The 26,984-nt window shown below is 46.2% G+C and overlaps 1 protein-coding gene across 1 annotated transcript in view; it reads left to right on the plus strand.

The window, feature by feature from the left end:
- FAM98A (family with sequence similarity 98 member A) overlaps positions 1–26,984 on the plus strand; it is a 337,728-nt gene that overhangs the window by 114,767 nt on the left and 195,977 nt on the right. The window contains exons 4-5 of the mRNA XM_069234676.1: positions 8,418–8,602; positions 9,638–9,718. Coding sequence (XP_069090777.1) covers positions 8,418–8,602; positions 9,638–9,718 — 266 coding nt within the window. The remainder of the gene's footprint in view (positions 1–8,417; positions 8,603–9,637; positions 9,719–26,984) is intronic.

The raw sequence follows: 26,984 nt of genomic DNA on the forward strand, positions 1-26,984 counted from the left end.
CACCAGTATCGGATAACAGTCCGGATTGTTATCCAACAAAGCCGTCACCACCAGAAGACAGTACTGCATATACACAGGTACTATCCAGGGCAGCTTCGTTCCACAACGTAGCAATGCACACAGAGCCAGTGGAGGATGATTTCCTGTTTAACACTTTGGCATCCACCCAAGCTTCCTATCAGAGTCTGCCAATGCTCCCGGGCATGCTCAAGCACGCGAAACAGGTCTTCCAGGAGCCTGTAAAGGGAAGGGCTATCACGCCTAGAGTTGAGAAGTACAAACCTCCCCCAACAGATCCTGTGTTCATCACACAACAACTGACACCAGACTCAGTGGCTGTAGGGGCGGCAAGAAAAAGAGCAAACTCTCAATCGTCAGAAGACGCTCCACCGCCTGACAAAGAAAGCAGAAAATTTGACGCAGCGGGCAAGCGAGTGGCAGCACAAGCAGCCAATCAATGGCGGATTGCAAATTTGCAAGCCCTACTTGCACGCTACGACAGGGCACACTGGGTCGAGATGCATCACATCATACAGCACTTGCCCAAGGAACACCAAAAACGTGCCCAGCAGGCAGTGGAAGAAGGGCAGGCCATATCTAACAACCAGATAAGGTCCGCACTAGACTCGGCAGACACGGCAGCACGAACTGTCAACACGGCGGTAACCATTTGCAAACATGCATGGCTGAGAAGTTCTGGATTCAAGCCAGAGATTCAACAAGCGGTATTGAATATGCCGTTTAATCAACAACAGTTGTTCGGGCCGAAGTCGACACAGCCATTGAGAAATTGAAAAAAGACACGGACACGGCTAAAGCCATGGGCGCGCTCTATTCCCCACAAGTCAGAGGCACCTTTAGAAAACCACTATTCAGAGGAGGTTTTTGGCAACAAACATCTGAGCCTTCCACCTCTCAAACCAGACCCACCTATCAGGCACAATACCAAAGGGGAGGGTTCCGTGGTTCCTATAGAGGACAATTCCCAAGAGGAAGGGGAAAGTTCCAAACAACCAAACCAAGCCAGCCCAAACAGTGACTTCAATGTCACAACACCCCAACACTTGTCACCAGTGGGGGAGGCTAACCACATACTACCAAAACTGGACACACGTTACCACAGACACATGGGTCCTATCAATTATCCAACATGGTTATTGCATAGAATTCACAAATTTCCCACCAGATGTGCCACCCAAAAAGCACAATCTGTCCCAACAATACTTAGACCTATTACAAATAGAGGTCCAAGCACTACTACAAAAACAAGCAATAGAGCTCGTACCCAATCATCAGAAAGAAACAGGCGTCTACTCACTATATTTCCTGATTCCAAAAAAGTACAAAACGTTAAGACCTATCTTAGATCTCAGAACACTGAATCTCTTCATCAAATCAGACCACTTCCACATGGTAACACTTCAAGACGTAGTTCCTGTTAAAAAAGGAGGAATAATGACAACATTGGATCTCAAGTATGCGTATTTCCACATACCCATCCATCCTTCTCACAGAAAACACTTAAGGTTTGTAATGCACGGCATACACTATCAATTCAAAGTGCTACCGTTCGGAATAACAGCAGCTCCAAGGGTATTCACAAAATGCCTAGCAGTAGTAGCCGCTCACATAAGGAGACAGCACATGCACGTATTCCCATATTTAGACGACTGGCTAATAAAAACCAACACTCAACAACAGTGTCTTCTTCACACGCAATACATCATAGAAACTCTACACAAACTGGGGTTCTCTATAAATTACCAGAATTCACATCTGCAACCATCCCAAATACAACAATACTTGGGAGCAACACTCAACACACAAAGGGCAATTGCCACTCCAAGTCCACAAAGAGTCCATTCGTTCCAAAATGTAAGATCAAGCATACAATCAAACCAACACTACACAGTAAGATTTGTAATGAAAGTTCGAGGCATGATGTCCTCATGCATAGCCATTGTCCCAAATGCAAGATTAAACATGCAGCCCTTACAACAGTGCCTAGCAAAACAATGGACACAAGCACAGGGTCAACTTCAAGATCTAGTGTTGATAGACCGCCAAACACACTCCTCGCTTCAATGGTGGAACCCTATAAATTTAAACAAAGGGTGGCCATTTCAAGACCCAGTGCCTCAAGCTGTTATCACAACAGATGCTTCCATGATGGGGTGGGGAGCACACCTCAACAAGCACAGCATACAGGGTCAATGGGACAATCAACAAAAACAACTTCACATAAATCATTTGGCACTGCTAGCGGTTTTTCTAGCATTAAAAGCATTTCAACCACTGATAGCCCACAAACACATCCTTGTCAAAACGGACAACAAGACAACAATGTATTATCTCAACAAACAAGGGGGGAAACACTCGTCACAACTGTGTCTCTTAGCACAAAAGATTTGGCATTGGGCAATTCACAACCACATTCGCCTAATAGCACAATACATACCAGGCATTCAGAATCAGTTATCCGACATTCTCAGTCGAGATCACCAGCAAACTTATGAATGGGAAATACATCCCCAGATCCTACAGGATCACTTCCACCGCTGGGGAACACCAAACATAGACCTATTCGCAACAAAAGAAAACGCAAAATGACAAAACTTCGCGTCCAGGTACCCACACCCTCAATCCAAGGGCAATGCACTATGGATCAGTTGGTCAGGGATATTTGCTTACGCTTTTCCCCCTCTCCCACTAATTCCTTATCTGGTCAACAAACTAAGTTAAAACAAACTCAAACTAATACTCATAGCACCAACCTGGGCTCGCCAACCGTGGTACACAACACTGTTGGACTTATCAGTAGTACCCCACATCAAATTACCAAACATACCAGATCTGTTAACACAACACAAACAACAGATCAGACACCCGAATCCAGCATCGCTCAATCTAGCTATCTGGCTCCTGATGTCTTAGAATTCAGACATTTAAATCTTACATAAGAATGTATGGAGGTCATTAAACAAGCGAGAAAACATACAACAAAACATTGTTACGCAAACAAGTGGAAAAGATTTGTTTGCTACTGCCACACTAATCAAATTCAACCACTACATGCCTCCACAAAGGACATTGTAAGCTATTTATTACACTTACAAAAGTCTAATCTAACATTCTCTTCCATTAAAATCCATCTCACTGCAATATCTATCTGCAGATTACACATACAACATCACTTTTTAGAATCCCAGTCAATAAAGCATTTATGGAGGTACTAAAAAGAATCATACCCCCAAGGACACCACCAGTACCTTTGTGGAACCTTAATAATGTATTAACACGACTCATGGGCCCACCATTCGAACCCATGCATTCTTGTCAAATGCAATATCTGACTTGGAGATGGATAGTTAAATGTATTCAAACTTGCTATATTAAAGCAAAAAGAGAATTACCTATTACACCAAGAGCACATTCCACTAGACAGAAAGGCACCTCAATGGCTTTTCTTGGGAATATACCTATGACAGAAATGTGTAAGGCAGCCACCTGGTCAACGCCTCATACATTTACTAAGCATTACTGTGTAGATGTGTTAGCAACGCAACAAGCCACAGTAGGACAGGCTGTATTAAGAACATTATTTCAGACAACTTCAACTTCTGCAGGCTAAACCACCGCTTTATGGGGAGATTACTGCTTGGTAGTCTATGCACAGAATGTGTATCTGCAGCTACACATGCCACCGAACAGAAAATGTCACTTACCCAGTGTACATCTGTTCGTGGCATGAGACGCTGCAGATTCACATGCGCCCTCCCACCTCCCCAGTAGCCTGTAGCCGTTTTTAGTTGAATGAAAATTGTAAATATGTAAATAAATATTTTAATAGACATTAGGTACATACATAACTACTCCATTGCATGGGCACCTCTAGTATACTCACAACTCCTACCTCACCCTCTGCGGGGAAAACAGTCTAAGATGGAGTTGACGCCCATGCGCAATGGAGACGAAAGGGAGGAGTCACTTGGTCTTGTGACTCGAAAAGACTTCTTCGAAGAAAAACAACTTGTAACACTCCAAGCCCAACACTAGATGGCAGGATAATGCACAGCATGTGAATCTTCAGTGTCTCATGCCACGAACAGATGTACACTGGGTAAGTGACATTTTCCATATATATATTGTATTTTTTTTTTTTTTTTTTACACAAGCATTGTAGTTTCTGAGGAGAATGAAGAACGGGGGAAGAAGACTATCGCCATTTTTTCAACGATGAAACTGGTGATGTTCGACCATCACGCTCGTACTTCGACAGTTTCTGTGAAATGAGCTGTGTGCACGCATCCGCTAGGCATTTATTCATCAGTGTTGCTGAGTGTGGTATTTGCGAGCCGTACGGATGTTTCCTGAGCTGTGTGGCAGCGTACCAGCAGGCGTACAATGAGTTACCGGAAACAAGGCCAAGTGTCTGGGTACTGCAAGACACATCACTGCTTTATACTACACGAATGTCACCATCTGTGACAGCATGTGTGTCCTACTTCCGACCGAGAACTTGAGCAGCACAGCAAATACAGCTCTCTTCTTCGCACTCTACACGAGGACGCGTAAGGGGACAAGAGCCCTTTAAAAAACTCCAAAAATAAAGTTCTGGAAAGTTGATGATGAACCGCGAAGCTGCACGATAGCTGAAGCCTGTCAGAGAATTGGGCTTGAGGGACATACGAATATCCTAGCATCTACATTTAAATATTGTCGCTAGGGCAGAGGTCTTCAAACTTTTTGATGCTGGGACCCCCTCTTAAAAAACTTTAGGTGTAAGGACCCCCTCCTGATAAAAAATTCTAGAACCTGGTACTCCTCATCATCAACAATAATAAACATCCCCATTTCACACAGCAAATAATTTTTTACTGTGAGGAAATAATATTAAACAGTGTTTAGCAAATCAAAGATCAGTGAGTGTGGGGGCGTGGTCAAGGGTATGGCTAAAAACAAAGGTCCTCATTTATTAGGAATTGACATGGGGCAGATCTGCAAGTCTTTTTGCTACACTGCCACACTCCAATACAAAAGGGCAGGAATGGACCGTATTTATGAATTACAGTACATTTCTGTCCTTTCCCTCTGTGATGGCGCACAATTGCTGCCTAGTGCCAACATAGGCAGGATTGTATTTGTGCAGGAAGGGGCACCTTCCTGCACAAAAACAATCCAGAAAGGCATTGTACCTCTTTCTACATGTGTGGCAGTTAGCAGCACACATGGAAAGAGAAAAAAACAAGGAGAAATTAAAACATTTCTCCTTATTATGTGTGCTCTGGGGAGACGTAAGGTTTTGGTACTGCCCCAGTTTACGTGATTTTGTAAATATGGGGCAGCATCAAAATCCATCTGTGTTGCATAGGAACACCCACCACTACGCCAGTGGAACACCTACTTGACGCAAAGTATGGCAACGCAGCGACTTGCACTGCCTTGCCTTACTCCATGTCTACAAGGCCATTCAATCCACTCAGGTTGGCTTTGAGTCAGCTCATAGGTACGATTGAGAGGCTTGTGATGCTGGAGCATCAAATAAAGTGATGCTCCAGCAGCGCAAGCCTCTCATAAATAAACCCAAAATATTCTCAAATTTTTTTTTTAAGTCTTTCACCGCCAGGTAACTACATAAAAATAATAGCCAGCTGAAATTTAAAAAAAATAAAATAAGTTGTTACTCTTTGGGAAATGCACTGTAGTGCATTATGAAACCTCTTTTAGTTAATGCACTGCAGAGGTCTGTGTTTAAGCGGAGAGCAACAGAACTAAGGCCCTCATTACAACCCTGGCGGTCCGAGACCGCCAGGACTGTTTTGGCTGAAGCACTGCCAACAGGCTGGCGGTGCTTCAGAGGGGATTACGACCTCAGCGGTAGCGCTGCGGTCGCACCGCCGGGGCCAGCGGTTTCCTGCCACATTTGACCCGTCGGTGATCATCCGCCAGGGCAGCGCTGCCCAGGGGATTACAAGTCCCCCTACCGCCAGCCTTTTCCTGGCGGTTTGAACCGCCAGGAATAGGCTGGCGGTACGGGGAGTCGCGGGGCCCCTGAGGGGCCCGTGCAGCTTTTCACTGTCTGCATAGCAGACCGTGAAAAGCGCAACAGGTGCAACTGCACCCGTCGCACATGCCGCAACACCGCCGGCTCCATTTGGAGCCGGCTCCCATGTTGCGGCCCACATCCCCGCTGGGCCACCGGGGATGTCATAATGGGCACCGCAGGAGTGCGGCCGCATTGGCGGCCGCACGGCGGTTACAACTTGGCGGCAATGACCCCCTAAATCTTTGTTAGTACAGTTGAGAATAGTGACTTGTGTATTTTTAGTGCCATGAGGTCACAACCTGTGACAGAATGCACTGTGAATATATAAAAAGGCATTATTTTATACTTGCATTGCACGCAGTATAATATAGGCCACTACAAAAAGGTTTATTATAAAACTGTGCTTCCAAAATGTGGATTTAAGTAATATCAGAGCATATGCAATACCTTTTTTTTTTTAATAGCTGTCCCTTCAACACCTCAAGGTGAAGTAAGCGCTGTGTAAATACAATTACAATTAAAAGCATGCACTTTACAACTCAGTTGTTAACTCTTCGCACTACCCCAGTCCTCACTAAGCTTTGATCATTTAAAGCTGCTCCCAAGCACCCTTTACATTTGCAGATCAGCTCGTAGAGCACATTTGCTTTTCATTCAGGAAGCAGAAGCCCTGGGCTGAAAGTCTCCTTAGCTGTCTGTGTGGCTTTCACAGCACAGGAGACTCAAATTAAAGTTCAGCTGAGGCATTTTAAGGATCAGCTGGGGGAATGTGCGACCCCCTTTCCAGGTCTCCACAGCCACCGTGGGGGTCCCGACCCCCAGATTGAAGACCTCTGAGCTAGGGTAAGTAATAAACAGCTTACTGCATTCATGATGGATAAGGAAAAGGCAGTTATGCAAACCGGAAGAATACCAATATGGGTTCATTAATATGCCCTTAATTTAAATACATCACTATTTGCCACCTCATGTACTATACTTCAGTGACAGAAAACGAGCGTTTAATGTTCCTCTCTTTGGCCTCGCACGTCATCTGTATCTGGGAGCTGCTAGTACTGCTTTTGCTATAACTTAATGGGAAGTACTTTCTAATTATAATAGACAACGTTTGTTACTTATTTTTCTTTTTAAGAAAAAATATATTTACGATCGTATCATTCACTGTGCTTACAACGGGTCAGCAGTTTAAAAGGATGTCTACATTAGGTTTTATGACAGTGTCGCTTTCTATGAAAAAATAGGGTTGCCCGTTTTCTTTGACGCATGTTAGAAACATCTGTAACATCGCATGAAAACGTAGTATATCTTCAATTGTGCACGTTATTTCTATGCGTAGAATCTGTGAATTTGCGTTCATGTACGTTTAACTTGAGTTCGCAGACAGTTGCCCTCATAAATTACGGGTACAGTTATTTTGCTACTTTTGTATTGTTGATGAGGCCACAGTTTTACTGTGAATAAAGGGAAAGTACTAATTCACGGGAATGGTGAAACTTAACATGTGCCAAGTGTACATGTAAAATTCCATCAGGATACCAAATTCTGTGCAAATCTTGTATTGGCTTTGGCTTGTCGGTATTTACCTACAAACGCAGGTAGAAGCCCACGTACCAATCACCTTGTGAGTATTTCCCTGTCAGTTTTATGTACTTTCCACCCTGAAACTCAGATTTGTTTCCTGTCCCTCTCATAAGCAGGAGTAAGAGCAATGCCTGTTGGGAAACTGCATGGGACATCCCCACTTTCACTGGAAGTGTGAGAAAGAAATTGGAGTAAATTGTCCATTTGCACGACATTCACACTTGAAACATTTTCAACATGTATGCAAATCTGATGCTGTAGATTTTATTGTATATCGTAGGATCTTCATTGAAAGCATAAACTTAGAATAATTCAGCGCTGCCTGTGCGGACCCGGAACATCTTCTTCAATATATCTTTAGGTTTTGTATAAATGTCCTTATAGTGTTAATCACTGGAATCATTTTCTTCATAGTCATAGTGTAGACTATCAGTGATGTGTTTTCCTTGAAATGCTGTATTAGTGTAGTACAAACAATACTGGAAAAGGTGATTTTCAATATCTCCTACACATTGTCATAGTAAAAAGCCAGTCCTTGACATAGATAGCACAATAAGAGGTTCAGTTCTATTCTTTTGTTAAACTCAATGAACTTTTCTACAAATAGATGAATGACTAACATACAGGATGAGATTTAGTCTGTTTGTGTAATGCATTGTTCCCTCCCTATGAATAACTTTCGTTATAGGCCTAATGTATTAGCAATAGTTTGTCTCACATACTGTATATTGAAAATGCTATCAAGGTTAACATAGTGTATCTAATTTTTAAGTCTCATTTTCCTTCCTAGCATACCTCATCTCAGAACTGGAGGCTGCACGTATGTTGCGCGTAAATATCCCTCCCAAGAAATCTCAAGAATCAGCAGGCAGTGAGGTTTTTCAGGAGTTAAAGGGCATTTGTATGTCTCTGGGTATGTCAAAGCCGCCTGCCAACATCACGATGTTCCAGTTCTTCAGTGGGATTGAGAAGAAGGTATGAACGTTCAATCTCTAAATCGTCATAGATTTATTTTTACTGGCTTTCTCAGTTGTCCAACTATTGTGGTGGGCTGCTGTCTGGTGGCAGGTCTAGAAATTACGTACAAGACTGTTCAATCCACACTGTGATCAACTCGTTTTAGTATTTAGTTTGAATATGCACTTCTTGGTATGGTTTGTAAACTTAATCGAGAAGCAATACAAAATAAACTCCCAATCTGCATTATACACACCCTCATCAAAATAACATTTCATATAAAACAGAACAACAATAGAGCAAGTTCTATCCACCACTGCCACCAATCGACTTTAGCATTCTAAATTCCATCGCACTGCATACATTGTTGACATATTCACTCGAAAATATATACTTTGAAGTTACTTTGAAAAAGAGTGCACTTTTAGGCAAGTCTTTTGCACCAGCGTTCTCCAGGCTACCGTATGCACCGTCAATGCCTGCTTCCTTAACAACTCTGCAGACTCACAGCAGATGTAGATGTTTGTGAGCCACTTTCAGTACAACTCACAGATTTGCCACGTTTTGTGGCTACTGACTGTGCACTGCTTACAAAGGTAAATATCCACGGGGTGTTCTCTGCCTTTATTCTCTACTCTCAGATGCCTGTTATGCACTTAGAATGGACATAGTTGGGGGAAAAGCATGCTCTGTGACAGAATGTGCAGAGAAACAAGTTCCGTGCCTCCTGGATAGTATTCCCTACTCCTCTTTCCAATCCTGACCCTAGAAATCGAGTTGCTCTGTTTATCTACAAAAAATAATACGCGTTTTAAGAGGATATTGTCAGACATCAGTTTAGGGTCGTTTAAGATTGTCATCGATGTATTGACTTCAATTCAGGACCCTAGTGGCCTGCTAATGTCCTATTATGAGTTTAGGCCTCCGGTCTTGTCACCTTTAGGCTGCTGTTAACATAACTAAAGTTATAGATGACTGCACCATTTAAAAGGTAGATATGTGAATATTGGACATGTGTGTTGTTCAAGCTTATTGTGTCACTTATTTTCCTAGATAAAAGAGACCCTATCCAAAGTGCCTCCTAATCATTTGGGGAAACCTCTACTAAGTAAGCAACTGGGACCACGCCACTGGGTAAGAAACTACATCGAGGAATAAAGAAATAAGTTTTACTGTAAATAAGGCTGGCTGTGTTTGCAGTATGTTACAATGCATTGACTCATTCATTCAAAGTTTAGGTATGTCAAACGTAGAGCGAGTGCGGTACCATAGCTCTAAAATTAGAGACTTCCTTAGAGTGGCCTGCCATAAGTCTCAGTAGCCCCTTCACCTGATTGAACCACATAACCTCAATTAGCTCATTCCATTTTATACTGGCGAGGGCAAAGTCTGCACATACAACTCGACTTTCTTTTATCAGTTGTGGGCTATTTTTCTATGTTCATTTTTATAACATTTCCTCACATTTCTTCCTTTGTTAGGTTAATTGTGATTTAATTAAATTATGCTGATGGCTGAAATTGCATCTAAGTTCTTCCCGGTTTCAGACAAAAGTCAATCTTGGATGGCTTTTTGCAGTGAAATGTTTGTAGCATGTTTGCTGTAGATTTGCATGTTCTGCAGACTCATGCATTCTAGTGTTGGGTTCCAAATGCTGCAATTCGTTTTTAATTTGTGTTTCAAGCAAGAGTGGAATGGCTTGTGATTATGTTCTCCAACATTGGATCTTTCAATGCACACATTTGAGTTATTCGCCGTTGTCAGGCTGTAAAGCTCTGTATGTTAAGGTGAGCAACATAACATTTTTAAAATGACCATAGGACTGAGAACTGTTTTTTCTTAGTAACGCATTCACCTAATTGAAAAGCACCCAAGCTTTTACCAGTCTAGTGATTGCCCCAATCACACTACTCCAGAGTCCACTATAGCCCAGACTTTTTACTGCACTTTGAGTTAGGTGGAATCCCCAGAGGAGGTCTTCTCTGTCTACTCCATTAACCCAGAACTGCAGGAATTCCATTTTTCTTCCTCCCCTGTGCTTTGTCAGTGGTTCCCAACCTGTGGTCAGGGGACTCCTTTGGGTCCCGAAGCCACCTCAGGGGGTCTGTGACTGCTTAGAAAATTAAATAATAGTAACAGATTTATAAAGTGTATATAAATAAAGTGGCTAAATGTACAGTTGAGAATGTTAAAACGTACTGTAAATGTCAAGGAATTTAAATTGGAGTCTAAAAATTAAATTAGTATCCTCAGATTGGTTTGTGGGAACAGTGCAGGTGATTCAAACAGAATAAAGTAAGAACAATGTGTGGCTTCAATTGAATTTAGACAAGCTCCAACCTTCCTACTAGTTTAAAAAAAAAGTATATTTGTTTGCAAATTTTTAAAAAATGTGTTGTCCTTTTGTGTATGTGTTTGAATGCTTTCTTCTCTATTTTCTGTGTATTGTTTTGCGGTTCAAATAATCAACAGTGTTTAAGCTGGGGTCCCCAACTTCCAGTGGTGACTTAGTGGGGGTTTCCCATATTCCAATAATGATTCAATGAGGGTCCCTTGGTTTGAGTAATGAATAAATGGGGGGTCCATAGAAGTCAAAAGGTTGGGAGCCACTGTTTAAGATGCTTGCTTTTTCTGTTTTGGCCGGAGGGAGTCTTCACCATTAATGCCAACATCTCCTTGCAAATTCTGCTCCTGAAAAAGCAAATCACCTCTGTGATGCAGCTTCCAATCATTATTCTGGCACTTTACCAACACAAATGGCAATGAAACGGGCCTCAGCAGACATCCAGTCACCCTGAGACTGCTGTCAACTGTAGCCTCATCAACGTTGAGAAAGGTCCTGTCAGTTTTCAAGTCGTCAATACAGTCCTCCTCAGTCATTAACAGTAGCATTGACAGCAATTGGCTGCAGTCTCATTGAGCACCACTTCATCCTCAACAGGCACCTCATTGTCAAAGGCAGTCAACGCATTGTCAACTGTCACCTTCATGTTGATGACAGCGTCTTCATCAGCAGCACAGCTGGAACAACAACTCTTTATGGTGTAATTCACAGCATATTTTGGAGAGATTTCAATTCCATCTAGATGTGCCGCTAACATTAATCCAGTACTCTTCTCCACTACGAATGACAGACCACCTGCCTACGAATGTTTTGAACATGGATGACGTGGAGCTGATGCTGAGGAAGATTGGGCCTCAAACGGGGTGCAGTCCAGCACTACATACAGCATATGTCAACTGAAGGTCCAGTGTGTTTTGAGATATGATCAGGATGTACATAAGCACCAATTACTTTTCTGAAATTTCATCAATAGGATTTCCCCCCTCTTAGGACTCCGGTTCTACCATTGTCCTTTCTGATAGCGATTTCTAACTGCAAATTCCTCACCTTAGAATATTCCATGGGTGTCAGATTGGATCCAGAAAATCTTGAGCAGTACCTCTGAAAATCGGTAGGTGACGTTGAGCAGCTGCACATCTTGTCTGCATCATCCATGTTGGAAGTGATGTGCTCAGTGCCTATATAGGCTCCACCCTGGAGCACTGACATCAGTTCCTTTCTTTCCACACCAACAGTGCAGATTCAGGTAGCTACCTTGGTCATTTTCTTTTTTACTTTTTGTCAATTATTTTTTGGGCTTTGCTCCCAGTGTGCTAGGGACATGTCTCCCAACAAATGCACAGTGTTTAAACCATGTGATGAATATCACAGACAGATGTTTGTTTTTGATCCATACTTGTTTTGGCTGGGGTCAGGCCATGACCTCAAGGCTTGTGTCGACTGCAAGTCCATGCATGCATCCAAAGGCGATTTGCGAGTAGGCAATGAACCTCCTAGCGTTACTAGAGAAGATGGCTCTATGCCGATCCTAGTCCTGATCCTGAGGGAGGTCTCGGGCCTGTCCTCTGAGACAATCTTGCAGACAATCACCATCACACTCAGTTGTTGTTATTGAAGTTGGGTAAGTCCAAGAAGTTAACACGTGCTTCTCCTAGCAAGCACTGTACTTCTAGTCCCTACCCCTGCACTCCACCCATAGATCCAACCTGCTCCTTCCTTCCCTGAGTTCCTGGGAGTTGAATGACCCCTGCTCATCTTATGGAGTTTTACAATACCATGCGCTCCATAATCTGATAGAGATTTCTAGCTGCAGATCCCTTACCTTTGAATTCCCAAATTCCCCCCTTTGGATCCCGAAGATTTTTTTTTTAGCAATACCACAGCGCACCGGTAGGTGGCGTCGATCATCTCCTTATCCGTCATCTGCATCGTCCACACCGGAAGTGACTTTGCAGTACCTATATAGGCTCTACCTAGGTGCTCATGCATCAGTTCTTTTCTTTCTGTGCCACCCAGCGCTGATACAGAGAAGAGCTGTCCCTCAGTCATTTTTAATTGGACTTCTTTGACTTTTTGTGGACAGTTTTTGAGGCTTTTCCTCCTGATGTTTTAAGACCGGTTTAAGCCCTGAGGAGCCTGTCACCAGCCGATGTCGGTGATGGATCCGCACCTTGTCCGTCTGTGGTGTTTGGAGTGCAAACACCACCCAAAGTTGTGCTCCGATAGCTGGGCCATGCATCTGAACACTTTGAGGGAGCAGTCCCTAAAGCCGATGCAGGCCTGGCATGCTTCTTCACACAAGTCAAGGTCCCAGTCGTGGGGAAGGTCCAGGGACCAGTCTCTGAGTCCGAAGTCACGTTCATCCCATTCAGTCCTTGGGATGATAGGGTAAGTTGAGGCACAATGAGAAGAGCAAAAAGTTGGAGCAGTCTTTGACTTCTCCTCGTCCGTCGGCATTCTAGGCCTCGTTCCACGGAACACGTGCCAGGGCTAGCTCTGCGCCTCCCTGACTTTCCAGGAGCGACTTCTGCCCAATCTAAGGAGTTTTATGAGGTCATGCGCCTCACCTTTGGGCAGTCTAACCCAATCGGTGTGCCCTCAGGCCCCACAGGGTCCTGGATCCAGACTTTCATCGGATGTACCAACTCGACCTTCCCGGTGCTGGTCCCAATAAAAAGCACTCCTGGCTACGCTGGTGCCCACTGGCAGCACCATCCCCATTGTCTTCCCCAAAGGAGCCTTGCTTCCTAGATCAGAGCTGAGCCCTGTTCTCTTGGTGTAGGCCTCGGGGAAGACTGGAAGGGGTCACTGGACCTTTACAATACCAGCCCTGTGAGGAAGAACCATACATGGACTGGCATGAGGATCTGGATGAAGCCAGTGGACTGGATACCTATCCAGATACTGGTATGCATGCTCTCCCTACTGTTGCTACAGAGGGGGAGGCTTCCTACACAGGGTGGTGGCGAGGGTAGCTGAGATCCTAAACCTTCAGCTACTATTGGTGTCAGTCAATACTAATATCTTGACAGAGGTGCTGCAAATGGGAGTCTCCACATCCAAAACCCTACTCCTGTTCGTGATGCCCTGACGGATGTCCTTTTGGGTACCTGGTCCAAATCCAACATAGGAGTTCCTGTGAACAAGGCAATTGACTGCCGCCATCCCCCCACACCTGGGGACCCAGCCTTTCTCACTCAACACCATATTCCTGAGAGCTTGGTGGTCCAAGCCTTAACTTCCCAAGGCGCTTTCCCTGCCACTCCCTTGGATAGTAAGTCCAAAAGGCTGGACTAGTTTGGGAAGAAGATGTTTTCTTCCACCAGCCTGGCATTGCAGTCCGTGAACACCGCATACCTTTTGGGCCGCTATTCAGACACTCTGTGGGACACCGTTACACAAGTGCTGCCACAGGTTCTGGAGGAGGCCCAGACTATACTCTCTCTCAGGCTGTTGCCTATTGGAGAGATACAGCAAAGTTCACAATTTGTTGCGGACTGGCAGTCCATAACATTGGACAGGTGGGTTTTGCAGATTGTTCGAAGGGGCTGCCCCCTCCCCTTCGTGTTAACCCCTCTCCATGACACCATTTCACGACCGGCTGGCAGATGGTTATCTCTGCCTTCACCTCAAGGAATTCGCGGCTCTATTGGCCAAGGGAGCCATAGAGAAGGTACCAGTGCCAGAAGCAGGTTGTGGTTGTTGTTCCCGCACTTTCTGGTTCCCAAAAAGGACAAAGACCACTGCCCTATGTTAGATCTACGAGCCCTCAATCTTTTCCTCAAGAAGGAGAAAGTCATAATGCTCACTTTGGCTCAGGTTTTGTCTGCCCTGGACATAGGAGACTGGATGGTAGTGTTGGGCTTCCAGAACACCTACTTTTTCATACCCATCCTATCTGACCACAGGCACCATCTGCAGTTTATGGTAGGCCACAAGCATTCTCAATTCACTGTGCTCCCCTTTGGCCTTATCAACACAAGAAGATGATGGACAGAGTGCTGAAACTTTTCAAACATTCGCCCCCAATCACAGATCTGGGTTTAATCCATTGTTCTATTGCTCACCATGCCACCCGAGTTTAGACCCAGCCATATGCAAATCAGTCTTGACCCTGTTCTCCATGGGAACAGTCCAGCCTGAACTGCCTGGCCAGTTTCTCCCTGGACTGGATACAAGCATCCTGGGACCGGTTTCAGGGTATCACCATTCATAAGCCAGGCTAGCTTGAATCCAGTGACACAGTGAGCATGGGACCCAAGTCTGGGCATACCTTCCTCCCTTAGGGCAACTTTAGCAACACAGAAAGATGATGGACGGAGTGCTTAAACTTTTCAAACACTCACTCCCAGTCACAGATCTCGGTTTAATCCATTGTTCTTTTGCTCACCATGCCACCCCAGCTTGGACCCATCCATATGCACATCAGTCGTGGTCCTGTTCCTCTTGGGAACAGTCCAGCCTGAACTGCCTGGCCAGGTCCTCCTTGGACCGGAAACAAACACTCTCGGACCAGTTTAGGGTGTCACCCTTCATCAGCCAGGCAAGCTTGAATCGTTTGACCTTTCCAGCGCCTCTCAGGCGGTGATTGCAGCTCATCTGCAGATATCAGGGGTTCCTTTCTTCCCCTATCTCGATGACTGTCTTTTGAAGGCATGCTCTCACCTCCAGACTATGGCAAACCTCCTGCATTTGCTGGGCTTCACTATAAACGTGCTGAAGTCGCACCTGACTCCCTCTCTGACGCTCCCTTTCATCAGAGCTGTTCTGGACAATGTGTAGTTTTGGCCTTATCTTCCCGAGCGGTGAGACTAGGATTATTTAGGCTATGATACCGGTGTTTCAGCATCTATCCTTGATTTAGGTGAGACCGACTGTGAGGCTGTTGGGACTCATGGCCTCCTGCATCCTGCTGGGCACACATGCCAAATGGCATCAGGATGATCTCTTGGATATGGTCCAGATCTTGGAGGGAACTGCAAAAGATGTGCAATGGTGTCAAACTAACCGCGATTGGGTCGGAATCAGACCCGCTCCCTTTCCCAACCACATCCAACAGTAGTGACAGATTTCTCACTCCTGTGAGGTTGAAGCCATCTTGGAGAGATGGCGGTCAGAAGGCTCTGGTCTCCTTTGGAATCCGGACTCAACCTGCTGGAGCTCCAAGCAATCCAACTAGCATTGAAAGACTTTCTACCTTCCATCAAGTAACGCTTGTGCAGGTGCTCACAGACAACACCACCATGTGATACTGCAAAAAACACAGAGGGTGGCTGGAACAGCAGCGCATACAGCAGGGCATATGCCAAGTGGCTCAACACCTGGCAGGCTCTCTGAATGTCTGAGTACACTAACTCAGGCAAAGATGCCTTGCGGATCACGAATGGCATCTCTACCCGGAGGTGGCGCAAGGTCTCTTTCAGCAGTGGGGTGAGCCTTGGCCAGATTTGTTTGCCTCCGCCAAGAATGCGCAATGTCAGCAGTTTTGTGTTCTGGAGTTTCCAAGACGGCTCTCATTCGCAGCTGCTTTTAGTCTCAAATAGAACTTAGGCCTCTTGTACACCTGTCCGCCCATACCACTTCTGCTCAGACTTCTCAAGAATATCTGGAACAACCAGGCCCAAGTCATTGTTGTGGCTCCAGACTGTGCATGGAGAGTCTTTTATCCTGAGCTACTGAGCATAGTCATTGATCCTCCAATCATGCTGCTCCTTTGGAAGTATCTTTTTTTGCAGCAGCACTGGAGGGTTTTTCATCCGAACAGTCCACTCTCTTCCTTCGTGTGTGGAGATTGAGCAGCAGCAGTTGGCAGGTTTTGACCTTTCTCCTGAAGTCTGTGATGTCATCTTGGCAGTCGGTCTTCCCTCCACCAAGACAGTATACGTTTACCGTTGGAAGAAATTTGTGGCATGATGTGCAGAAAAATGTGTTGATTCCCTTTCTGCTCCACTTTGAGGTTTTACTTTTCATTCTTCCCTTGCCCAACAGGGCTCTGCTTTAGGCACTCTTAAGGGCCATTTATCTTCCATTTCTGCCTATTTGCGATTGCCTGATCAACCCGCTTTATTCAAGTCCCCTATTGTACATAGGTTTCTCAAAGGTCTTACCTATCTCTTCCCTCCTTTCCCATTCATTATGCTGCAGTAGGACTTTAATTTGGTTCTAACTTTTTTTTGATGTGCACTCCTTTTGACCCTCTCCACAATTTTCCCCTCGGGCTTCTCACTCTGAAACAGCCATCCTTGTGGCAGTTTCATCTGCCTGTCGAGTGAGTGAGCTGCAGGCCTCGTCATCTAAGCCTCCCTATCTCTTCATATATCCTGACAAATTGGTACTTCACACAAGGGCCTCTTTTCTGCCAAATGTGGTCACACCCTTTCATGTGGGCTAATCCATCACCATTCCTACTTTTTACACACCTCCTTCAAAGGAAGAGGAGAGACTTCACCGCTTGGACCCAAAAAGAGCATTGCCGTTCTACCTTGATCGTACAAAAGAGTTCCGGGTGGATGACCAACTCTTTGTAGGGTATGTGGCGGTGAAGAAGTGTTGGGCGATGCAGAAGCGAATCATCTTTCGGGCCGTACTCTACATCAAGATCTGCTACGCACTGGCCAAGAAGCAACCTCCTGATGGTTTGTAAGCTCATTCCTCCAACCACTGCGTTAACATGCAGAGTTCTGGTCCTGGACATCTACCAGGCAACAACGTGGGCATCTCTGCACACGTTTACTAGACATTACTTCTTGGACAGTCAGATCCATAGGGATGGGCACTTTGCCTGTTCGGTCCTGCAGGACTTCCTCGTTTGAAATTAGTTTGCAGACCCAGCTCTGGGGATGGTATTGCTTGGGTATCTATTCAAAGGTAAGAAAGGTAAGGAAGCTGCGGCTAGTAGCCTCTTCAGATGAACAAGTTACTTACCTTCAGTAACGCCATATCTGGTAGAGACTTTTTCTAGCCGCAGATTCCTTACCTATCTACCCATCCTCCCTGCTCTGCGATGGGATTTCTAGAGATGGGGATGACCCTTTCAGGGCCCTAGTTTGACACACCAGTAGTCAGTGCTCTTCATAGCTCTGCACTTCTGGCGTGGAAAGTTGTGAAAAGAAACCAAGGCCAGTACTCCTTGGTGGCGCCTATATAGGTACCGCAACATCACTTCTGCTGCCAATCGAAGCACTTACCAGCACACAGTGGTACTGCTCACAAATAAATCTAGTCTGACACCTGGGGAGATTTCAAAGGTAAGGAATCTGTGGCTAGATATACTGTCTACCAGACTATGCATTACCGAAGATAAGTAACTGTTCTTTGGGCTCATTGATCTTTCTGGCACTCCTTTAGGTCCCATGGTGCTGAGAGATTCCCCTGCTGGATTACTGTTGGTGGTTTTGCCCACGACACCAGCCGGGCTCTGTGGACCCACCCCCAGATTCAGAGTGACGGCAAAAGCTGTGCCTCCACCTACCCCAGTCTCAGTCCACCTGACATTCTCCGGCCCTGAAGAAAGAGGAACCTATTTTCCTCTCGGACTCGACAACGTCACCTAAAACGCCTCTCAACATCAACACCGGGACTGCCTTGATCACAGAACACAACCCATCCCTAGACAGGCTCTTTTTTTTCCATAAGAAAAGGATGATGAAGAATTTTTTACCTCCTGGAGGACAATTCCTGCCAGGAGGAAACTTGTATGTGGAGCTGGGGAACCCAGTGGCCTGGGCACCTCTACAGACTGATTTCTCCTCCTGGCCGAAGAGGGAGGTACTTCTTTCCCAGTAGGGATGTTCAGGGCAGTAGATGTCCTTGACCTATAGCTGTTGTCCATCCAGAGCAAGACCAGCGTCTTGACAGAGGTGCTTCAACCGGGGTCAAGCTCTGTGGAGTCCCTGCTCCCCCTCTAATAAGGCCCTCATCGACGTACTCCTTGGGACCTGGGCCAAACCCTGCAGGAGTGACATCTCCCCCAGCTCAGAGATGCCTTCCTTTACTGGCTCCCCTCTCCCAAGAGCCTAGTGGGGCAGGCCTCAACAGTCCGAGTCAACCCAAGGGCGTTCCCTACCACTCCACCAGATAGGGAATCCCTGGGTTTAGATACCTTCGGGAAGAGGATCTACTTTTCCACCAGCTTGGCATTGCGGTCGGTGAGCACAGAATGCCCATACTTCCTGAGAAGGCCGAGCCATTCTCAGCCAGGCATTGGCTGATAGCTTGGATGCAGCAAAGTTCATCATTCTGGGTGGGCTGGACACTACTGATCAACTAGGCAGGGCCATGACCTCTATAGTGGTACTCTTCTTCCATGCCTGGTTGCAGTCCACTGGGCTTTAAGGGGATGTCAAATCATCACTGATAGAAATGCCCTTCTATGGCTCCTGCCTCTTCAGTTTCAAGGCTGACACACCCCTCAAACACTTCAAAGAGAACCAAGTCACCTCCAGGTCCATGGGCATCTCCTTCGGTTCCTGCCAACGGCAGCCACCTATAGCCCCTTATGTGGCCACAGTGTGGGCTCCTATGGGCGTCCGCAATACCAACCTTATCACCCAGGTCATCAAACTTCACAGTCCTTTTGTGGCCAGGGCCGCAGATCTCATAGGGGATGCAGGGCCCATATACAGCCTACTGTTCATTTAATTGGCTGCTGCAGCCTCAAAACCTCTTTAGTGGGTCCTTCATGCAGCACAGCCATCCTGTTGGCAGCAGGATCAGACACCACCTGTCCCAATGGCAGGCAGTCACTTTGAAGAAGTGGGTGTTTCAAATTGTATTGAAGGGTTATACACTGCCCTTCCTGGAAACCCCTCCACCTTTGCCATCATCCCCAGAACAGTTGACAGAGGACCATCTCTTTTTTTATCTTAGTCAGGAAGTGCAGGCTCTGTTGGCCATAGGAGCCATCAAGAGGTTGCTAGAATCAGAAGTAGGATGTGATTGCTATTCCTGCAATTTTGTGATGCCAAAGGACTGAGGCTTTTGTCCTGTACTCAGTCTTTCTTCCTGTACTCAGTCGTCTTCTCAACACCTTTCTACGGTAAGAGAAATTCAAGATACTCACATTGGCTCAGGCTCTGTATGTCCTGGATCCCAAAGACTGGATGGTAGTGTGGGACCTTCAGAATGTGTATCTCCATATTCCTGTCCTGCAGGCACACAGGCGTTACCTGCAGTTCACTGTAGGAGAAGAATAGTTCAGTTCACTGTGCTCTCCTTTAGCGTCACAGGTGCCTCTTGAGTGTTCTCGAAAGTGATGGTGGTGGTTGCAGCACATCCTCGGAGGAACTCGTTGCCAGACAGCAACGCCTGGCCATCCACTCTCAGGCACAGCAGATTATAACCAGTCTACCTCCAAAGGAGCAAGAGTTATTTCCTATAAATGGAAGCTGACTTTGGAGGAAGAGCTTGCTCAAGAACCTCTTCCTCCACCTAAGTTGAGGAAGCACTGTGAAAGGGGCACTAGTCCAGCACCACCTTGGCTCCCTGCACCTCCTCCACCAACCCAACCTCCACCACCACCCCTTCCTCAGATTCACTCACTAGAGGGATCACCACACTTCTCTTATGGTGGAGTGAGCCCCTTTTATCCCTTGCTTCGTATGAGGCACCATTTGACCCAGGGGCGGGAGACGACCCATGGGACTATTACACTATCAACCAGCCCGTAGACACAACCCCATACCTTTCTCCTGGAAAGTCATCTCCTCCCTATGATACCACCTTGTACCACAAGATCATCATCAACAGCAGCGCCACCTTCCACAGAGCTGAGTTGCATAAGGATCAGGAGGACAAGGATTTCCTCTCGGAGACCCCCTCCTCTTTCCAAAGGTCAGTGCAGTCCCTTATAATGCTGAAAGGAAAGCTAAGGACTATTCGTGAACTCTTGTAAAGGCTAGGGTGGTAATCTCAAGGGTTGATCAAAAAAAAAAAATACATCCGACCCACCCTACATTAAGGGCCAACCTACACCTGACTCTTTTGTGGTACGTACAGTGCAAAAGTGTGCAACTGCACAGGGCATTGGTGATGCTCCTGCACCAGATAAAGTAAATAGAAAGATTGATGCGCCAGGCAAATGCCTCACCGTTCAATCAGCAAACCAATGGAGAATTGCCAACTCCATTGGACTACTCTCACGATACGACTGTTCTCACTGGAATGAGATGGAGGAGCTCCACCAACACTTCCCAGATGAGTTAAAAGAGGGGCACAAGCTTGTCTCAGAAAGGAAGCTCATGTCTATCACCACCATCTGCTGTACCGTGGACGCAGCTGATACCTTAGTGTGGGGCATTAACTCCAGTGTCCTGATTCAACACCATGCCCTTTCAACTTGAAGCGCCTCTTCAGACTATAGGCTAATGAGATGGTGGTCAAATTCAAGGACACAGACATCGCAAAGGCTATGGGAGCACTCCAAAGGTCTTATTCATGGAGTTCCTTATGAAGGTCCAATTATAAAGGGGGCTCTAAGATTACCTCCTCTAAGGCATCTACTTTCTATCGGAGACAGCGCACCAACAAACGCCATCACTGGACTTCTGCAGGGAGGATACAAGGGCAGTAACATTGGAGACAGAGGGGGGTCACAAGTAATTTAGCTGCCACAACTAAGCAGTGACTCCCTCTCCCTTCCCACTGGTCACACTACACCTGCCGGGTTTCTCGCCTGTTGGCAGGCGGATCACCTTCAATCAGTGGGTTCTTTCTGTCATCAGAGACTGCTACTGCTTAGAACTCACCTTAACGACATCAAACATCCCTCCCTGTGCACACACCATCTCCCAGGAGCACCAGCGCCTCCTTCAGGAAGAAGTAAAGGCACTCATTCACAAAGGGGCCATAGAACAAGTGCTGCTCCACCACAGATACGAGGGAATGTAATCTTTTTTCAGCCGGATCATCAGATAATGGTCAGAACATTCATGCACATACTCAGCGTGATGGCCTCCTGTGTTGCTGTAGTTCTCCATGCCAGGCGACACATACTCCTGTTGCAGGAGTTCCTCGCTGCACATTGGTTACAGGCAGAGGGTCACTGGAAGATCTAGTGTTGATTTGAGGCCATATTCATCGCTCTCTGTAGTAGTGGAACAGCAGCAGCCTGTTGCAGGGCCAACCCTTTCTCTGCACAGTTCCGCAGGTAACCATCACAAAGGACGCTTTCCTCACCAGATGAGGAGTCCTCCTACAGGAGTTGACTGTTCAAAACATGTGGACACCCCATCTGCAGGCTCTCCACATCAACTGTCTGGAGCTACTGGCCATCCAGATAGCCCTCAAGGTGTTCCTCTACCACATTGAGCACAAGGTGGTCCTCATTCACACAGACAGCATAACTGCCATCTTCTACCTAGAGCAGCATTCACTTTCCACAGTTGTCTGTATTCTCTCAGGGCATTTGACGGTGGGCACGCCATCAGTCTTACTGTTGGGCAGTACATACAAGGAGTGGACAACAATTTTGTAGACCTAATCAGCAGAACGCAGCAACAACTCCACAAGTGGGAACTCCACCCCTAAGTCCTACTCCTGTATTTCTGTCGCTGGGGCCTCTTTGCCACTGCCGAAAACACAAAATGCTCAAACTTTGCCTCCAGATACCCACAGTTCATGGGCAATGCACTATGAATGAACTGGTCTCAGATATTTGTCTATGCTTTTCTGCCTCTCCCCCTCCTTCTGTTCATGGTTCGAAGACTTCCGAAAACCTCTCTTGCCCTCACCATGGTGGCTCCCACCTGGGCCAGACAGCCGTGGTGCACCACCCTCCCCGACCTCTCTCCAGTGCCTCATGAGAAGCTGCCTAGCTGGCTGAATTTTCTCACACAGAACCAGGGCATGCTTATACACCCCAACCCCAAGCAGATCATTCCTACGATTTGGCTACTGAGGTCTCAGAATTTGGCTACTTCAACCTACCTCCAGAATGTATGACCATCTTTAAGGAGGCCCACAGGCCTACAACGAGAGCCTGCTATGCAGCCATATGGACATTTTTTTGCACTATTTTACTCCCAGGCACATCAACCCTCTCCAAGCAGCAATCCAAAACATTGTCTGTTATTTGCTCCACTTGCAAAAATAGTCTCGCTTACACCTCCATTAAACTTCATGTAGCCACAGTTGCTGCTTACTTTTAGAATAGGAACACCTTTCAGTCTTCAGGGATCCAGTCATTAAACCCTTAATGGAAGGACTTAAGAGTCATTCCATCCAGGGTGACACCTGCCTCTGTGCTCAATTTAGATATAGTCCTTAACAGATGTATGGGCCCTACATTTGGACCTCTTCACTCATGGTCTTTGCAGTTCCTTTCCTCGAAGGTTGCTTTCCTAGTGGCAATCACCTCCCTCAAGCGTGTGAGTGAACTACAGGCTCTAACCCTTCAAGAACTCTTCTTCAAAGTTCACACCAATAGGGTGGTCCTTAGGACAGACCCATCATTTCTCCCAAGGTGGTCTCTTCTTTCCACTTCAGTCAAACTATTGAGCTCCCAGTATTTTTCCCACTGACATCCAGTCAGTGGCAGAGAGGGCTCTTCACACACTAGATGTCAGTAGGGTCCACATGTATCACATTGACAGAACAAAACCCTTCCCTAAAACAAAACTCCTCATCTTTTTTTCTAAACCACACAAAGGCCGTACTCTCTCTAGAGCGGAAATACTACATTGGTTGGTCAAATGTATCCAAGCCTACCCAAAAAAGGGAGTCTCTATGGCTTTCTTTGGCACCATCATCCCTGTAGCTCACACCTGCAAAGTAGCTACCTGGTGTAATCCGTCCACTTTCATCAAGAAATACTGTGTAGATGTCTTAGCACGCCAGCAAGCTAGCATTGGCCAGGCTGTACTCCATAAACTTTTCCAGTTGTATGCAAAATCGTCTGGCTAGCAACTGCTTAGGGGAGAACTGCTTTACAGTCTATGCACAACATGTGTATCTACAACTGCACTTGCCACAAACTGAAATGGTTAGCCTCTAAGCATCTGACCACCAAACGCTTAAACACCTCCAAAATAAAAACATTAATACAGTTGCAACAAGTACAATAAGGCAAACAAAAATCTAAAACAATACAATTTTGCATTTTGCCCTTTACTGGGTGGAGGGATTTATGGCTCAGCTAATTACCTTCTCTTTTCCCCAAGGGAACAGTAAATGTTAAAAAAATGTAGTCCTGTCCTCTGCCCAACCTCCACCTCCAACCCCCCAACCCTCCCTCCCAAAGAAAAAACAGCCCCCGGTGGGTTGCCCAATAGCTGAATTCATGGTTTGGGCAAATACGTATTGCTGGAATGCCATCATCAGTGGCAAAATATCAGGTAAAAGTAAAGATATGGATAAAGTGGTCTCAGCCCTTTCTGTGATGAGCTGATACAAAATGTGATTGGCACAGTGACTGACCAACAGCTGAAGTAGTTTGACATATTGCTCTATGAGTTGGTCGGAGGCAGCAAAATATGTATGGCACAGTAGCAGGACTTAAGGTGAATTTGGCTCACCTCTTGCTATATGCATGATTAGCAGAAGCAAAGTGTGATTGGCACAATAATTGGTCAGTGCTGAAGAGGGCTGACACACTGCCCCATGCTGTAAATATGAAGTCTCTGTGGGCACATATATACTGCTTGTGTTTTCCTAGGACTGCAGGTTTTTGGTGTGGCGGCCTTCTTTCTGTTTGAGCACATTAAGGTAATCTTTCTGACTTATGACTGTGAAAAGTTGAGCTGATAAAAGCTCTGCCTAACTTGTATTTGCAAAATTCCCCCTCCCCACTAAAAAAGTAGCTGTGATGAGTGGTGTTTCTATACTGTGGTTGGCCCTGAATCCGGACTGCGCAGCATGGAAGAGCTGGTGGTTGCTGAGGTGGTCAGTGAGGCATCAGTAGACTAGTTTCTCTAATATCTTTACCAGGAATGGAAGAAGGGAAAAGGGTCTGTAGCTGGAAAATATGTCTGAGTCATCAGATGGTTTCTTGAGCAAGGGCATGGTGGTGTAATGTTTCCAGGTGTTTATGTATGAGGCTGAGTCGATGAAGGCATTGAGAATGGGTGTTAGTTCTTTGCTGATCGTAGGAGTCCTTTGGTGAAGGTGTGGTGAGATCAAGGGCCAGATTGGGTCCCTGATTGGATGATCTTCATGGCAGCAGCAGTTTTGATGGTGTGACAGCGGGCCACAAGGTCAGGGTCTGTTCTTTGGTCATGAAGATAAGTTGAGTTGAAGTGGTGCCAGGGTCCAGTTGAGGGTCAGTGTTTCTGTATATGGAGGTGATTTTGTTACAGAAGAATTCTGAGAGCTTCGTGTAAAAGTCTTGTCAGGGAGTGCTGTTGCTGGAGGTTGCGTGAGGCACAGTGAACTTTTTGATGATCTCAAAGATTTCTTTGCTGCTATAAATGCTGGCATTAATTCGATCTACAAGAGCTATGTACTTTGTGTTTCGTATCTGCTGGTGGTAGCATCTTTGGGCTGATTTAAAGACCTCTTAATCTGGGGTGTCCTGGCTTGCTCATTTGTGCTCCATTTGCTTGCAGTGGTTTATCAGCTTGAGTTCCTCTGTGTACCAACCGCCATGTGGTCAGGCTGTTACCATTGGACTGTACTTGAGGGGAGCCATGGTATCGGTGCATGCGGTGGTCCATTTATTGACATTCTTGATGGCATCTGGCAAGTTGGTGTATGTGCTCAGATCAGTGTCCTGAAAGGATGGGAACTCACTCTTCTGTGATGCTTTTCCAGCTACAGCAGGCAGTTGCGGTGGTGGTAGGCCTGTGGTGGTGCTGGATGGGTATGCTGAAACATATGAGGGCATGGTCAGTCCAGTTCATTGTTGCAAGCTTATCGACTGTGGTTTGATGATTGAGGATAAAATTGGGTCCAGAAGGTATCCAGCGAGGTGATTGTGTTTGGTAACGTGCTGGGTGGGGCTACGTTTTGCCAGGTTTTCTAGAAGGGCCTTAGAGTTTGGGTTGGTGCATTCTTTTAGGTGAAAGTTAAGGTCTCCATAGAAGATGAAGGTGCTTGGGTTGATGATGAGGGGTGAAACAAAGTCCATGGTGACTGGCAATTTTAGTTCAGGGTGCTGCTGGTCTGAATAGGAAGGTTCTGCCCAGGACGAAGTTGTCTGCGGTGCATATCTTGAATGTGAAGTGCTCCACCTAGCTTGTAGGGGTGTCTGTGTAGGTGGTGCAGCTGATGGTACCTTTCAATATGACGACTCCAACTCCGGGCTTATGCGGACGGTCTTAATTGGCGATCTTGCAGCCAGTGAGGTTGGCTGTAGTGATGTCCTGTGCAGTAGTTTGGTTTAGCCCTTTTCCCGTGTGGAAGAGCAGGTCCGGAGAGTGGTCGTGCAGTAGGTCCTATATCTCTGTGGCATGTTAGGTGAGTCAGCAGATGTTGAGGAGCATGCATGCGAGACTGACACGTTGTGTCAGTGGTTTTTGGTCTGTGTGAGCGGGTGGCTAGTTTGTGCGAGTGTGAAAAAGTGTGTTTCTGGAAGCTGTTGTCGCAGGAGGTGTGGGAGAATGCATAAGAACTTGCAGGAGGCTCATGTGAACCCTCCTTGCGTCTGGTGCAGTGTGGCAGCATTACAGCAAGTGGCGGCCAGGGTTGATAGCACGGAGTAGGGAGGCAGGGAACCAGTGGGTAGGAGGAGAGCTAGTGTTATCAGCTCTGGGCATGGTCTGTGTGTGGACAGGCTCAGATGGGCTTGCATTTGGCGCACCAGTGGCATGTGTGGCGAGCGCCTCGGGCTGTGAGTCTGTACTGCTGCTGCTATTAATTAAGTCATGGGATGAAGGAGGAGCGCAGGGTGCCATGTTTTGCAGATGAATGATGGAAGGGCCAGTGGTATCACTTCCTGTGCATATGGGTGGTGGGAAATTAAGTCCTTTTGCTTGGCTTAATATTTTAAAGCCGGTTTTAGCAGGAAACTAGAGATGTCACTTCCTGTTCAGATGGCTGATGGGAAATCCAGTGATGTCACTTCATGCTGCAAAGGATGATGGGAAATTGTGATGTCATTATCGGTGGCGATGCATGATGGAA

Source organism: Pleurodeles waltl, chromosome 5 (assembly GCF_031143425.1).
Source record: "Pleurodeles waltl isolate 20211129_DDA chromosome 5, aPleWal1.hap1.20221129, whole genome shotgun sequence".
NCBI lineage: Eukaryota > Metazoa > Chordata > Amphibia > Caudata > Salamandridae > Pleurodeles > Pleurodeles waltl.